Consider the following 16,998-nt stretch of genomic DNA (forward strand, 5'->3'; position numbering starts at 1 on the left):
TCATGAAGACACGAGAAAATTCCAATGTTCCTTACACCTGTGGATACTAACTCAGTTATATTAATGCGATTTGTTGGTTAATCATGTAGGCAGTCTTATGTTGCTCATTCAAGGATAACTTGGACTTTTGGTGCGATGGTGATGAATCTAGCTTTGTAAAATATATGAGCACCGAATGATGTTGATGGTGGTGATGATGGGGGTGTGTCTGCCAATGGTGTTTCTCCTTTTCTAACTTTCTAAGAATGAACTCCGACTACTCAACTACTAGTTGTTCTACTCTTACTCCTATGAATGGAAAGACTAGCAAATGGATGGGGATCGAATCGGATGAAAGCTTACTAGCGGCTCTACCTCCATAGATGCAATGATTTAAGGGAAAAAGACTAGATTATCACGCAAGGCTTCCTAACAAGCCGCTAGGATGCTAGTGGCCTAATTATAGATCTCTATCAAACATCCACTAATTTCACCATGCAACTATCCATCTACTCTTACTCTTACTTAGCAACTTTCTCAAAATAAAATCTACTTTAGCAACTTCAATAAAATCTAACTTTAACTATTGGAAGTAGAAACCATGCAACAATACCAAATGTTATTAATCACCATGCAAGTCACAACAATGATAAAGAGGATATCTTAGCAACAATTTTCTTCAAACCTTTACAAATGATAGCAAATGGCCTTATATAGGGGCCAAAATTACAACCAACGATAGAGATTAAGAGGCAAAATCAACGATCTAGATTGAATCCCAGAAACCCTAATTAGGGTTGCCACCCCATCAACCAATGAGAAGATGCCACCTCATCAATGGACCAATGAAAAAAAAGGAAAAGTGACAACCAATGAGAAGGCACCAAAATGGTAGCCAATTAGAATCAAACACCTATCCAACCCAAAAGAAAGGAGAAATTGCCACTTGGGCTTACATCAAATGATCTTCTAATATCATTCTACCCTCTTCTTTCATCATTTTAGCCAAGGCAATGAACTTGGCTAGCATGTCATTGACTTCATTCATGGGAGGGAAAAGTGTGTGCTTCATCTTGAGCTCAGTTGAATTCATCATGTCACTCGTTGCTTGCAGTGTCTTCTCATGATCCTTCTCATATTCTTTCGCATATCCGATAAAGGCATTGAGGGAGGTAAGGGTGCCCAAATGTTTCTTCTCGATGGCAACCTTCCCCAACTCATCCAATCTCGATCCAAATTCTGTCTCATTGACATCCTCCTCTTTGATATCTTGAAAATCAAGTGCCGCCCCAACATCGCTCATCATGGTTGAAATGGAAGTGTCAATGCTTGGGTTGTGCTCTGTAATCTCATTATGTATTTTTTCAAGTATCCTCAATCTGATGGTCAAGGCAACAAACCAAGACTCCACCGTACTCATTCCTCCTTCATCTACCAACTTGGCCCTTTCCAAATATTTCTCCGATAGCTCGATAAATGCCTGTAGCCTAGGAATGGCTAAGTCCTTGACTAGAAGAAAATCCTTCCACTCACCTTCAAATGTTCCAAATTTATCTCTAATAGCCACTAATGACCTAAATGTTGAGACAAAGGAAGGCAAGAAATTTCACCCATCTTGAATTTTATCATGGATCCAATCCTTGACTTCGTGCAATTGAGTCGATATCTCTTTTGTGTTGCTCCCATTGTCTTGAGGAAGGGCTATCTAGTGCGACTGTTGGATAGGCTAGCAATCTCTCCAATATCTATTTTCGGCCTCCAATTTTACAATCGTTTCGTTTGCCTTTCTCAACCTTTCTCTAATTGAAACCATGCCTTCTCGAATCTCCTCACATTCCATGTCATTCGTGATCCTTCCCAAGTTATGCTCTACTATCTCATACTCCTGAGTTACAATCTCATCCAATGCCTTGCTAACCTTTGGTATAGCAATTTGAATTTTTTGGTGACCATCATTGTCGCTCCTGATTACCTTTGCCACCGTTTTTGCAATTTGTTTCTGTTTCTGGCTATCACCCTTTTACACTAACCCTTGAATATCTTCAACTGTTCGGAAAATCACCACCTCGCCTCTAGGCATAAGCATTTGCCTTAACCATAGCGGTGTCGTGCATCTCCCCAAATTTGGATTTGGTTCGACTAGCAAAGCATCACCAACGGCCTTGAGCGCCTAGCTTATTTCCTCAATATCAATTGGCTTATCTTCTTCTTCACTAGTGACTGTCACATCATCTCCATGTTGGTTCTCCGAGAGAGGAGAGTACTCAATGCTGTCACTATAACCACTTGATTTTGAATCAGAGCTCACCTCTACCACAGTCCCATGTCCACTTGTATTATCCTCTTGGCTTCTAGCCTTAATTATGCTCTCCCTTGACAGTGTTGCATTTCGTTTCTTTGTTGGAGGCTCCTGATGTTCTTTACTTTTGTCAACCTCCAAACTTCTCTTCTTGCTCTTAACTACTCTTTGTCGTTGGCTACTGACTTCATCTTCCTGTCCGACTAACTCTGCTGGACCTTCCCTCGGTTTCATCTTCTCATAAGTAAGGCATACCTTCCGACTTTGTAATTGCCTTAACTTCTCATTGTACCATGACTCGGTGTGTAGATCAACTGTCCTTGTAACTGCCTCTAAGGAAGGATCCTGGTGATCATCCCAATCCACTAGACTCAACTCCGTTCCATCCACTGTATCATAATCTCCTCTTAGCACATTTTCATCACCTTCTAGTTGATCAGGAATATCAAGGCCTCTCCATCTGATTGCCCTCATCATGCTCACTGGCAACCTTGAGAAAGCTAACTTCCTTACATGAAAGTCCTCCTGTGCATTGGCCCAAAAATCTTCTATAGTAGGAATATGTTTGAATGTATTTCCGTGAGATGCCTTGATAAGACCATTAGGATCAAATCCTTGTCTTGCTCTATACCATCCTAGATGATACCATTCTAAATCTTTCTCTGCAACTGCAAAGGCGATAGGATTGGGGCAAGTATTATTGTCTATTCCAAATGAGAAGGTAATCCATGTCTCACCTTTAAGTTTCATCATTTTGTCATAATGCTCAAGTTGCCTAGCCAACTTCGTCAAAACTACCTTGTCGGGTGGGTACCTTGGAAGTCTTTTCGGACAAACTATACTTTTTGCTACTCTAATATATGTGAATTGCGGAAATTGGATGAACCAACTCCCATAATTCTTGACTTTTGCTTCCGCTTCCGATGAGAGCCTCTTAACAGGTGTCCCTTGTAATATCCTTACCGTCTTCATGGCAAAAGTGTCATAAAACATCTTGTAATCTTTGGCGTTGTGCAAATGAAGTTGTGGATAGTGCTCATGCACCAAACATTTCCTTGGCCCATTGCTAATCACTCCTAATGCCTTTAAGTTCAAGATTTTCATATAGTCTCGCAATCAGATAGAAAAGATAGGATCCCATATAGAATTGCTTTTGATTTTGTATTGTCCTAAGTTGCAACTCTAAATTTTCACTTATAATCCTAGCCCAATCAAATCCTCTCTTCCCATTTTCAATTTCATCAATAAAGAAATACATCCAGTTCTTGAATTGCATACCTTGAGCCACGCCCATGATTTGGCTGAGAAGCACAATGAGATCACCATACTTTGATTTGAAATCTGACTTGGTGAGCCTTGACGACTTGGTAACTCCCTTCTTTCCTTCGTGTAACCAATTCTGCTTTAGATGAATGAAGTAGGCCTCTTGATTATCCTAAAATAATTTAGCTACCTGATCCATCATTACTACTATCATGCTTTTATATTGGGGAATATTAAATGCTTATTCGACCACTTGTTTACCAATGTTGGCTAATACTCTCTTTCATCAAAAATGATGGACTTAGTAACAATATCAAACCAGGATGCACACTCCATTACCAATTTCGGACAAGGCAAGGTAGGAGTTAAAACTGCCGCGTGTACAATTCCGCTCTTGTAGATCTTCTTTGCCATGGGGGAATTGTCCTTCCTTCAATCTATCTTTTAAATGTATCATGGTCACCGTGCCGATATTGGTATCACTTATTCACCTCACTTTCGAGAAGAAGTTGGTCTAAGGCATCATGTCTTCTTTGTCCTTTTTGGTATTTGTTCCCTTTGGGTTGTTGCTTGCACTAACATCTACTATCTTAAACACTTATTTCTACCCCTTAATTCTAAATGATATGGACTACACTTATCAATCTTCAACTTTCTTTCTATCGATGGAATCTAGCTTATTTCTACCTCTCCAAGTCCTATCTCTACACTTATCAATCTCCAACCTTCAACATAGGAGTGGGACTACCACTTATTTCTGCCTCTTCCTTACCTTAGGATGGACTACACTTATATCTCCCAACTGCAATTCTAGGGTGGTCTAGCTTATTTCTACCTCTCCAAATATCCTATCATGAAATCTACACTTATATCTCCCAACTTCAGCCTATCAATGGAATGATGAAGTGGTGGATGATGAGTGCAAGAAGAAAATAAAGGAAACGAACCAAGTAAGAACAAGGAATAGAATCCGCCTTTAAACCAATCTTCACTTCTAAAAATGAGTAGAATTTTACCTTAAATCTGTCTTCACCAATAACTGGGCCCTCCTCAAATTCAGATCAGATTTCGGAAATTTCAACCTTCCTTGCAATAATGATGCCCTAGCAAAAATCAGAATTTTGACTTCCTTGAAATTGCCCACATTTGCCAAAAAGAAATCAGACCTCAAATCATATAGCCGCTTCACCAAATAAAATCACCCAATTCTGAAATTCGCTACCAAGAAAATGGAAAAATTTGCCTTAACAAAATCACCCTAGTTGGAAAAAGTCAGAATTGCTCCAAAAATCACCCAAGCGAGGAGAAGATAATGCCACCAAAAGAGGAGAAAATCTGCTCCAAGAAGAAATCGCCCAAGCTGGAAATTGCCTTTAGAAAAAAATCGCTCACCCAAGGAGGAGGAAGAAGGAATGAGGAAATAAGAGGGGGGGGGAGCCCCTCTTATACCAAATTTTTTATCCTCTCCAAGTGGGTTGACTTTGCCTGGAGGAAAGAAAAATTAAATTAGCTTCTTTATTAATGGCTCAAATTTAAATGCAACATTAAAATAACCTAGCCCATAGTGAAATTAGCCCATTTAATTGCTAGTTTTGATCAAAAATTGCAAAATAAAACAAGGTAAGCCTAGGAGATGTCAAAATTTTCATTTAATAATGTTTTAGCAATTAAATTATCATTAAAATTGAATTTGGCAAGCCAAAATCAATTTTCAATTTCAATTTACCAATTTCTTTCAACATTTTTAAAAATCTTCTAGGCAATATTTCAACCAAACTATGCGATTTTGCAATTTAATTCAATTTTGATTTTGCAATATAATTTCAATTTTTTTAACCAAAATAAATCATTTTTCTAGCAGTCAAAATCGATTTTCCAATTTCAATTTCACTATCAAAAAATTTCCCTTTTCACCAAAAAATTCAAGATTTTCAAAAACAATTAAATCTAAAATTCATTCTGAAAATGTTCAAGTTTAGACAATTACTTCATATTTTCAAAAATCCGTCTAAGTCCAAAATTTGCAAATTTATCCTACCGAAAACTGTTCTAACCATTAAGAAATGTTATTTTTGAAATTTGTTTGGCCTAAGGATAAAATTACATGCTCCGAAAAATCAAGTTAACACTGGGTGAAAAAAACCAATCACATCAAATCCCCCCTTGGTCCGAAGGCGTCCAAGGTGTAAAAATTTCAAATCAAAAATCTCTAGACAACTCTGAAAAATTTGCCAAGGCAACTGAGAAGAAAAGGGGGTCCCCAATTTTTTTTTGGGGTGATGGTGTGAAAACCTCACAACACGGGTATGCATCTTTGCAAAGTATTGTTGTATTTGTCATCTGTATGTATATTTTGAACTGTTGGGTAAAAAATAAATAAATTACAGTTCATTGAATTTGTAACAGCAGTGACATAATTGTCATTAATTAGTTATATTTCATATTTGTATAACTTTCACATTGCAAAACTTTCAAAATTGAAGGAAACATCATCAATTGCATTGGTTAGAACCATCGAGGTTTTTACAATTTACTTCCACATAGTCCATAATACTTTTTGTGCATAGTGATATAACTCACTCTAAAGCTCCAAATTCACATTTCTCTTAAATGAACCTGAAACACTTGCCAGAGTCTCTCCACAAATTCAATAATTACAATGTATAATCAGATGGTTCGAACTTTTCATTTGAACGTATTAATAACCCTCAACACAATTCGACTAGAGCCTTCAAAGATGCATTTCTCATAACTTGTATCATAACTTAGGCATTTGAAATTATTTGCTTTTGTTGCCATGATTTGAAATATAATAGTTTATTATATTTCCCTCCAAATATAAGCACCCAATCACTTTATTATTAAATGAGCAATTAATGTACTTGAACTACAGTTCGTAGACTTGGGCTCAGAGAGTACTCGGCAAGCCCAAAATTTTCAACTTGGCAGAAACTTGGCAACTTAGAAAGTGCTAAAAATTAAAATCTCTGAAAAAAACATATAATTTTTGTAGAATTCAATTACAAAATGTATTAAATTTGAAATTGACATCTCAATAGAGAATACACATAGTTTTATAGCAGTAACATCATGTGAAAAATGCATTTTAACCAACATTTTTACCTACACTTTTTTACATCTATAAAAACACGAGAGTTAAACTTAAGAGTACTTGCCTAGCAAAAAAAGTGAGAGTACTTGACAACTCTGAGAGTACTCGCAAAGTTTGCAAACTATGACTTGAACACACTTTATAATCTAAACTCATATCTTTAATCATTTTAATAGCTCATTAAATCCTTCAATCAATTCCTTCTACATCCAACTGCTCTCTGCCTTAGCCTGACAAATAGTAACTCTGACTTTCCCAAAATGATCACTTACTATAAATAGTATCGTGAACAAGGTCTGACTTTGCCAACTATAATCCTTCATTATACCAAACTGGACACTCTAATCCACCATACTAGAGCCTATGAGGGTCAAATAATAGGCTAATCCTCAAACACTAATGCTCGGCTCGGGAAAATGGGGAGAATTCATTGTCTTGAGAAATGACTGCATCTCAAGTGCTGGATGAATATATTTTCTTCGTACAATATAGAATTGAAGTATCATTGCCATTGGTGATTGGAATTTTCCTTTGCCTAGTAGTGTGCCTGTATAGCTTCCATAGGTAGCTCAGATCTGCATTTTAGTAGATCCAAGATGTCAGGTGCCAAATCATCCATGATTGTTGGATTGAAAATGGTTTGACATGAATTGAGCTTGAGTAATGCTTGAAGAGTTGTCTTGATGCTTTAGCCATATCCAAGCTAATATTGCCAAATTGCAAAGGCTACCATGCCTTTAAGTTTTAATAATAGTGGTTTCGATCGATGGACAGTTAGATGCTCTTGGTATGTGTAATCTATTGTGGAGGCTAAGAGAACATAACCCTAATGAAAGCAATAAGCTAAGTTATCGGTACTCCCCTATTTTCCTTCAGATTCTGGTACAGTACGTATCAAAATCAAAATCGTCCAAAAATCTCTGTGGAATCGGACAAGGTTCCATTTTTAAAAGCCTCAAACCTACGTGCTTTTTGCAACTTGTATCTGGTCATTTAAAGTTGTCGTGGCAATTTGACTTTGAATCTGGGCTTTGACATGGCAATTTGACTTGAACTTCCATCAAATTTGGGGCTGACAACATCCAAGAACCCTGTTTTTTGCCCGCATTTTTGCAAACAAATGGAGCACACAGATGGAGCAGCCTGGGACAAGACATTCGTTTAGAGAGACAGACGAAACACACAATCTTGTTGCAGACGGACGGAGCAGCTTGGGATGACAGTGCAAGCAGTTTTGTTGCAGACGGATAGAGCAGCCTATGTCAACGGTCGAGTATACCTGGTTTGGTTTTGATTTTTTAAAGCAAACTTTTAATTGATGAAAGTTTTACAATGTTTATATAATACCTTATTTATGTTTTAGTAGATTGCATATATTATTTACGGCACAATTTATACACAGATTTAGACTTTTAGTATTTAATATTTATGCATATAATTATATAATATTATAATATTCTCATATCATATAGCCCCTATTTAGGATTTTAATTTTTTCTATCATAAATATTAAACTTTAAAATGCTAAATATAGTTTAATATATAATAATAATAATAGTAGATTGCATATAATATTATATATTTTTAAATATTAGACTTTAATATATATATATATATATATATAGATAGATTTTTTCTTTCTTTTTGTACAGACGTAACCTAACCTCCCTCCCAAAAAGTTGTCATACCCACATACCATACCCATGTATCTGTATCTGTGCCCATACCCGTACTGACAATCTAGGCAGTAAGTTGATCCAGTACTAGCATGATGGGTTTCCTTATGCCATGGGCTAATTCTTAGAAAAACAAATTGTTGAAGATGAATCATAGTTTGATAGCTGCTATATACATTTTTCAGGAAAATTTGGAATTTGGCATTTTTATTCACATGACCTTATTCACTTTCGTTTGGAATAGGATTGGACTAGTAATAGTATGAGGCTATGAGCTCCTGTTTGTTGTTTTAGTGCTCCTAATTGAAATGAGTCTTATTTTCTTACCTTTGTCATCAATCTTATGCCTTGCATAGGAAGGAGAGCGGATTTTGTGTAGGCACCCATTCAATGAATCTAAAAGAGCATATGTTGTACCAAAACAAGTGGAGGAACTTTACAAGTGCTACTGGTCGGGCATTTCAGGTACATATTTTAAATAATCTTAATCCTGTTGTGCTTTTGTCTCTTTAATTTTTATATTTCCTTAGTATTTTCAGCTTTACAAGGGAAATAATAAGTTAAATCAAGGAAAGTGATAAGTATTTTTGCGGAACCGGAAATTTCACCTATATCCTAAAGAGATACAAGGTTATTGAAAAACATGATATTCTATACGGTACACAAGCACCTAAAAATATAAACAGTTTAAAGCTAGTGAAGCATACAAGTACAACAATTCAAAGATACTGAGGCACACAACATAAATATAAGAAAAATGATGTCAAGTGTGAAGCAAATTTTTAACTAAAAGAATTGTAAGATTGAACTAAGTCTGTTGCATTCATAATTCTTAAAACTGTTGTAAGTCAGAAAAAGAACTCAAAATTTTAGGAGCGATTGTCGCTCTCATCCTTGCAGTCGACACTTTGACTTTTACTATAGTAGATTGAACAATAAATGAAGAATACAGTAACATAAAAAATACACTGGATGTCCCTACTGAAGTCCTCTCAGAATTCACTGAGGAACAATACTAATCCGAATCAGAATTAAAAATGTTATTTAGCACATGTTTCCACTGAGCATCTGGATGCCCAGGATGCGCTTCTTGTGAGTATCCACAGTGCATCCTTCAGCACATCTGCATCAGCATGTATCTGCCTCCGAGTCCAGGCTAGGGTGTTATGCATCAGCAACTAAGAAAAAAATATAAAAAGAGTTAAAGTGGGCCCCATTTTCCTTACCCAGAGCTACAGATTCCCATGGATCGTCCCGGATTCCTCTTGGATCCGGGCAGGGATCCACACAGAATCTAGATTCCATTCTGGAATTCTGCCTGGATGCAAGAGGAATCCAGATCACTTCAGAATCAGAATCTGGTGCTTTCTTGAGGGATCCAGTATCTCAGCATTATTTCAGAGCCATGTCAAGTTTGATCATTTGTTGGTCTCTAATGTTGTACGGATTAGGAAGATTTTTTTTCTAAATTATAGTTTACATTTCTATATTTTAGTGCCCTTTTTTATGTATCCACTTTGCAATTGTAAGACAGCAGTGTTCGATTTAGTGCACACAAATCTTAAAGTTCTTGGTTATTATGTACACTCATTTAAATTCTATCAAAGCTTACTGTTTGTTCTTTATAAACAAAATAATAAATTTCTAGGTCCTAAACTTTTTAGGATACTGCAATGGTGGCATCCAGTCTGCAAAGCATGAGCTTGTAGTAACATTTCAGCCCAAGGGTTTTAGTCATGGATATCATAGCTTTGAATTGAGACAAGCTCTGAACCTGATGATAAAAGTCTCTTTATGAATATTCAAGGATTTCATAGAGACATTTGATTAGGAGCTTTTTCACTCTTTATCCTGTACTTTGTGTTTCATGTGGACTCTGGAAAATAGAATGGTAAGAGAATGGATATCTATGGTAAGCCTCCAGAAATCAATCTCATTATAATGAAAGCAAAATTATTTTAAGACTGGTTGAATTCAATGCAGGTACAGAATGTGAACCATTGCCAACATTGCAGTCTATTAGAGAACGGTGTTCAAAACAATTGGCTGAAATGCGTCCTGATCACATGCGTGGATTAAACCCTACACCTTATAAGGTTTGCAAGAGTCTTTTAAGTATTACATTTTTTTCTTAACTAATTTGATTTCTATTAAATCTTATGATACTGTTGAGTTCAGGTGAGTGTGAGTGAAAAGCTTTACGATTTCATTCATTTTCTGTGGCTAAATGAGGCACCTGTTGGAGAGTTGCAATGAAGGGTTATCATATGCTCTTGTTCAAGGAGGCAGTATATTTCATTTAGTGGATTACTTATATTTAAACATAGTTCAGTCTCACCGTTATCAAAGAAATAGATAAGTTTATCAATAGGTTTACTTACATTATGACAACTTTACACCTTTCAACTTCTTATGGTTACTTCCAAGATATCCTCCACAAAATTAAAATTATAAAAAATGAAATTCCGATTGTAGAATCTGTTGATGTTTTTATTCATTTATGAGATGTTTGAAATCTGAGAACAAGGACTGCTTGATATTTTTGAGTATTTACTAATGAGTGAGACGTGTTTCATGTGCTCGTTAAGAACATAAGATAGTGACCATATTTTGCTTACAAAGTTGTCAGATGAATCAAAGTTACATTATTAGCATGTTTAATGCCAGAAGAGTTATTAAGTGCATCAATATTTTATTTTTCTATAAGCCTAAGGTCCCTTAGCAAATAGAGGGTAATAAATCACATCATAAATAGCAGAAGCATGGAGTAACTGAATAAAGCAAATAATATATATAAGTACACTTCTCTGCTTGTTTCAAACAAGTGCATAGTTTTTATTGTCAGATAATAGGTCCAAACTTTTGCATTTTCAAGTATACGAACACCTGTTTGAAATTACATATACTTTATATATTTGATCTGTAAACTGTTTGACTAGAAGACATCTAGTTTGTGTAGTTTTCCTGTTATGCGTGCCTTATTTCAAAACTTCTAGATTGCCCTTGTCTTGTGTAAGGAGGCAAAAGTAATATACTTTAAAAATATTGCATGTTCATTCCATGTACTCACACACATGTTTGGTCGTCAGTGTCTTTTTACTGGGGTATTTTTAGGTTAGTAGCATTTCATTTACATCTCATGGTAAATGGATTCGGTTACTGGTGATATATTATTAGCAAAAGACATGGATTACTGAAACATGCATATTATATTCATATTGAGACATTTAGTTTGTTATTACGTGCCAAAGATAGTTTCAAGATTCAACACAACTTACCTAATCAATATTTGCAATCTTTGTTTAATATACAAATGTAGGCCCCCACGGAGTAGTGATGTTGGGCTAAGTAGTTCAAGCTCCTTTCTATCGGGGTTCGTGAATCTGCTGTTTTTCAAGTTAGTAGTCCTTTGGATACCACAATATGAGTTTTGTACTCCTAAAACATTTGAGACTACTTATGATTTAAATGTGTTGCTTTTCTCAATTCAAATATGCATTTGAACTTGTTTGATTGATGTTTACTTGTGTATAGATTTTAGTTGGTAAAGCTTATTATGACTTTAAAGTTTATTTATTTAATGGAGTTGAGTAAAACCTTTCAATCTTATAAAATCTTTGTATTTCATGATTTTTAATTTTGCTAAGTTTGGGTGAGTTTGAGGCCAAAACCACTTGCTTAGTCCAAGTTGTATAATAATGCATCGTATATCAACAAAAATCTCTTAGGTAATTATTTAAAAATGAGAAGAATTTTTTATAACATTTATTTTATATTTAGTTAGTAGGATTTATGCTAACATGTTTCTGAAATAATAGGTGTGGAGAAGGGAATTCTCTACCCTCTGATTGATGAAACCTCAAGGGATGAATCAACTTTTTGTCATCTCACCTCTACTTGCAGTTTTGTGAGTTAGGGTGATCAAGACAATTAGATGATACAAATGTAATTTAAGATGCAAAATTAAATATGATGGGAAATCAAGTAATTGAAATAGCTTTGTTGTGCTAGTTAATAAAACTGTTTTAATAATTGATATCCAAAGAGCTAATTATTGAGATTAACTATCAAGCTTTGCAAGCTCACTAACCAAAATGCATGCACAAGTGTGAATTGAAAGTATGGGTACAAGGTAATAGTGTGGTAATCAAACATTTCTTTATACTAATAGAAAGTAAATTTAATATTGATAATAAAAAATAAGAAATGCAATTATACTATGGAAATGATGCTAATAAAGGGTGATATGAATCGATGTTATCTCAAAGAAGGAAGTTGACAAAATTGATGAGTTGCTCAACTTCCTCCAAAGTTTGCATAGGCACAAACAAGAAAAATGCTTGGGGTAGTTTGTAGGCTTACCTAAGTGAAGTCTGTACTTTGGTGTTTCCACCCCCATAATAGATAGATAGACAAGATAATTGGTAATATCTGACAAGAAAGACAATAAATAAATAAATAAATAATGATAATTCAATATTATGCTCAAGAGAATATGAGATGCTATCAAAAATCAAATGAAGTGAGATGGCAAACACCTTTCCAAATCCATGTAATAGGAGCTCAATGGAGTAATTGAGAGTGTTGATGCTAAGATGTAATCAAGCTACCCAAGAATGTAAGAATGGAGTGACAAGAAGCTTTATAGTATGGGGTAGAAAACCAAGAGTGTATGAAACAACACAAAATGAATTTTTAAACTAGTAGATGGATTCTCAATATTGGTGGGCAATGTTAAGAGGTATTACATGGAAGGATGGTAACTGTAACGTCTTGATGATTCGTTGCACATTTATAAATTTGTGGAACAAATGCATGATACACAATCATCTTTGCAATGCACGTGTCCTATGCCAAGTATTGTGCATGGTCAAGATTCTTGGCGGGAGAGGATAAGGGAGATGGAGGGACATGGAGGCTTACATAGTATTTTGCTTTTTAGCTAAGTTGGGAGCGTCATATAATGGTAAATTACACTAGGTGCAATTTTATGACACTACAGTAGGTAACTAATATCATCATTGAACAACCATCAACATAATAAAAAGAAATCTACATTGTTTTAAATTAAATCATTTTTTGGGGAAATTAACAATAAAATCCTACAATACCTTATATTTTACCAAATACTTAAAATTGTCATATTCTTTTACTTTTTGTTTGTTTTTTAATGTAAATTTGAGAGAAATGAGAGAGGTGAGATGAATGAGGTGGGCGTTGATTAGTTGGGATTAACTTTGAGGCTTCGAATTATAATCCTTTTATGATTTTGAGTGTTATATATTATTGGTCAAAAATGACTTTAATTAATGATCAATTGGAATGTTTGTCATTTTAGTACCATTGCATGTGTAATATATATATATGTGTGTGTGTGTGTGTGCGCGCGCGTGTGTGCGTGTGTGTGATCTTATTTCAGCATTACCTTTGTATTGTGCCCAAAGGAATCTACTATCAAACATTTTCCTTTACTAAATCTATTAATTTTAAGTTTAATTATTGCAATGATTTAGGTTTTGGGAATGAATACTTTGTAATCAATTGTATTTTATTTACTAAAGTTTATAGATATCAAGTTTTCCTTTATTTGCAAAGTGTACCAAAGTGTTAGACAACAACATTGAGAATTGAGCATTTAGTTTTTCATTTGGGTAATGGTGTGTGAGATGAATTTTATATAAAATAAAAATTAAATAGAATAAATTAATTTTGTATTGTATGTGTGCTTATTTGTGGTTGGTATCAATAAATAAAATATTTTTTCATTTATATTTTTTGTATATTTTTCTCACCATTAATTTCATATCAAGAAGAAATTCTATTCCATTCATCATAATGTATTTGGAAGTTTATTTGGTAAAGAATGAGCAAATAAATATAAACCATTTGAATGTGGACATATCAATATCTATATTTTCGTCATTCATTGTAAACTTGTATAACATAAAGATATCAACCATTTTTTCATATCGTTGTTGCTTTGTACAGATTGCTTAGCTTCACATTTGCTGGTGTAATTATTTTTTCACTAATTATACTTCACTTAAGCTTACTTAGGATTATGCATACATAATATTTTGCATTTGAGACACTTGGGAGTTTGCACCTTTTGTTGCACATGTTGTAAGAAAAAATCTAGTTTAGCTAATGATAAATAGATAGATAGATAGATATTAATGTTTGACGAGAGACCACAACGTGGGTCTATGGGGCTGGAAGCTTACAACCAATATGATAGCACTGGACGGAACACCAAACGGTGTTGATAAAAGGTATTCGCGAAAGAACAAGAACAAAATCAAGCAACAAACAATTGTTCTCACTTTCCACTTTGTGTCATCTCCACCTTTAGTGTATTTATCACTTTATTATCTTCAACATGTTGTCCATGCTTCATTGCACAATGGAGGATGACCAACCTTTGGTGGACATGTGATTCTACCTTGCGTGGGTGACTAGTTATCTCCTAGTTATCATGGTCTTATATTGTCTTGCCTATATAAGAAGACACATCTTCATTGTATTTATCAGTCTAGTTCATTATATTTTATTTCATTTTTGGTAAGAATACTTCTTACTCTTATGATATTATTTCTCTCTTATTTGTGATATCATTGGCCTCTAAATCTTGGACTGTAAATTCTTTTGAAAAATTCTTTCACGATGTTGATGTTAATGTCATTTAAGTGTCATTTCATTGTCATCTTAGAGAGAATTTTGCAATATTTTGGGGCTTTGCATTTTTTGGATTTTTGTTCCAGGACAATATTGGAGCTTGTTGGATCAAACCTGAGGTCACCATTAGATTCAAAGGTTGTTTTCTATTAAGAACATCTTTTGTTTTGTTCAAATATGGGCTTAGTGGCCAAATCTATAGTCATTTAAAGGAGGGAGGGTAGTGGTTACCAATTCTAGGAGCATTTTGCATTTTTGAAGCACTTAGGGCTAAATCAGACCCATCTGTTGCATTTGAAAGACCCAAAAATGATTGTTTAGATTAGACATCATTTCCCATAGAGAAAAGATTCCCCCTTCTGGCATACAAATATGTGCACTATGTATACAGTATCTTCATATTTTCAGCTTTGTTATGTCATGTGGATGGGAGTTATTATTGTCTCTTATATTCTCTTACATGAGTTATGTTATGCACACAATATAATAGTGTCATACATCTTTGTACTTCATCGTTGATGACATATTTGATGCATTCCTCATGTACTTAAATTAGAAATTACCTTGTGAGACTTGGTGCATGATTCTAGAGAAGACTTTGGATGCACATGTTTGCCATTGGTTGTGCATGACTCTGATTGAGAATTTGACTATACCAATCTTTCATTTGTTAGTATCTAGGTAATAATTACATGATGTGTCTCCATGTCTAAGCTTCCTTATGTTGCAATGAGTGATTCATTGGTCATTATATATCTACATTGGTACTTGGTTTTGTCACGCTTTGACATTCTTGGTACAACATTGGCTTTATTTTCTTATCATGGAAGAGCACTGATCATCATCTTGGACCATATTTATAGGATATTCAACATTGAGGGAGATTTCCTAGTCTCTTTTCATCTATTTCATTCATCATTGAGAGAGTTGTGTACTTTCATTTTTGTTTGGGATGGGAGTTTTCTTCTATGTGGTTTTCTCCCTTTCTTTTCTTTGTGAGATATTGTATTTGGTTTTTCAAATTGTACATGGGTGCTTAACATGGCCTAGTAGTTGGGACCCATCTACATTTGTAGGTTAGGTCTAATTTTCCTATGTTGCACTTAAGATAGATTGTTAGTGTAATTATTTATTTATTCATTGCATTTTACTTAAGCTTACTTAAGATAATGCATGTATAGTAGTTTGTATTTGAGAAACTTACAAGTTTGCACTTTTAGTTGCAAATGGTGTAGGAGAAATTCCACATTAAGTGGTGATAGTTGTTATCACATTCCACTTTTGTCTCCACCTTTAGTGCACTTGTCATATTATCATCCACCACATATTGCATATACATCATTGCACACTAGAGGATGATCCACCTTTGATGGGCATGTGATTCCACCTTGTGTAGGTGATAAGTTATATCCTAGTTATTAAGGTTTCTTATTGTGTTGCCTATACAAGCAACCGTATCTTCATTGTATTTATTGATCAAACTGATAAGTATTGTGTTGCATCCATGGTGGGAGTAGAACTTATTCTTATCATATTATTTGTCTATTTAGTTCAACCTAATTTAGTTGAGTTATTTGGAAAAAAAAAAAGAAGAGAAAGGAAATATAAACCATTATAGCATGGACACATCAATATGTATATTGTCTTTAGATAACAACTCATTATAAACTTATATAACATGAAGATAATGGCCCTTTTTGATGTTGTTGCTTCCTACATGTTGCTTCACTTTAGATCATTCTCATAAGTGTTAGAAGGTTTATGCTATTTGGATGAAGAATTATATTAATGGTCACTTAATTGTTGAAGATCTTATATCTTTGGCAAACGACTCCTCTTAGGACTTTGAAGAGTTCCTAGCTTGTGGTGTGGCCCTGTCATATCCATAGTTCTTTTTACATGCTTTCTTCATGTTTCTTTGATGCTTTTGCCCAAGTCTTGACATATTTCATGGACCTTGGTTATATTTGACTGTATCATCCTATTGTTCCCAC

The 16,998-nt window shown here is 34.7% G+C and overlaps 1 protein-coding gene across 2 annotated transcripts in view; it reads left to right on the forward strand.

Annotated features, from left to right (window-relative positions):
• LOC149537737 (nicotinate phosphoribosyltransferase 1-like) overlaps positions 1-10,855 on the forward strand; it is a 312,565-nt gene extending 301,710 nt beyond the window's left edge. For both annotated transcript variants that reach the window (XM_089799111.1, XM_089799112.1), the window contains exons 14-16: positions 8,686-8,794; positions 10,313-10,425; positions 10,508-10,855. In XM_089799111.1, coding sequence (XP_089655237.1) covers positions 8,686-8,794; positions 10,313-10,425; positions 10,508-10,585 — 300 coding nt within the window. In that variant the 3' untranslated portion in view covers positions 10,586-10,855. The remainder of the gene's footprint in view (positions 1-8,685; positions 8,795-10,312; positions 10,426-10,507) is intronic.
• Positions 10,856-16,998: the final 6,143 nt, after the last annotated feature.

The sequence above is a fragment of the Cupressus sempervirens genome, chromosome 9 (assembly GCF_028749045.1).
Source record: "Cupressus sempervirens isolate cs-2001-9-10 chromosome 9, ASM2874904v1, whole genome shotgun sequence".
In the NCBI taxonomy this organism is placed as follows: domain Eukaryota; kingdom Viridiplantae; phylum Streptophyta; class Pinopsida; order Cupressales; family Cupressaceae; genus Cupressus; species Cupressus sempervirens.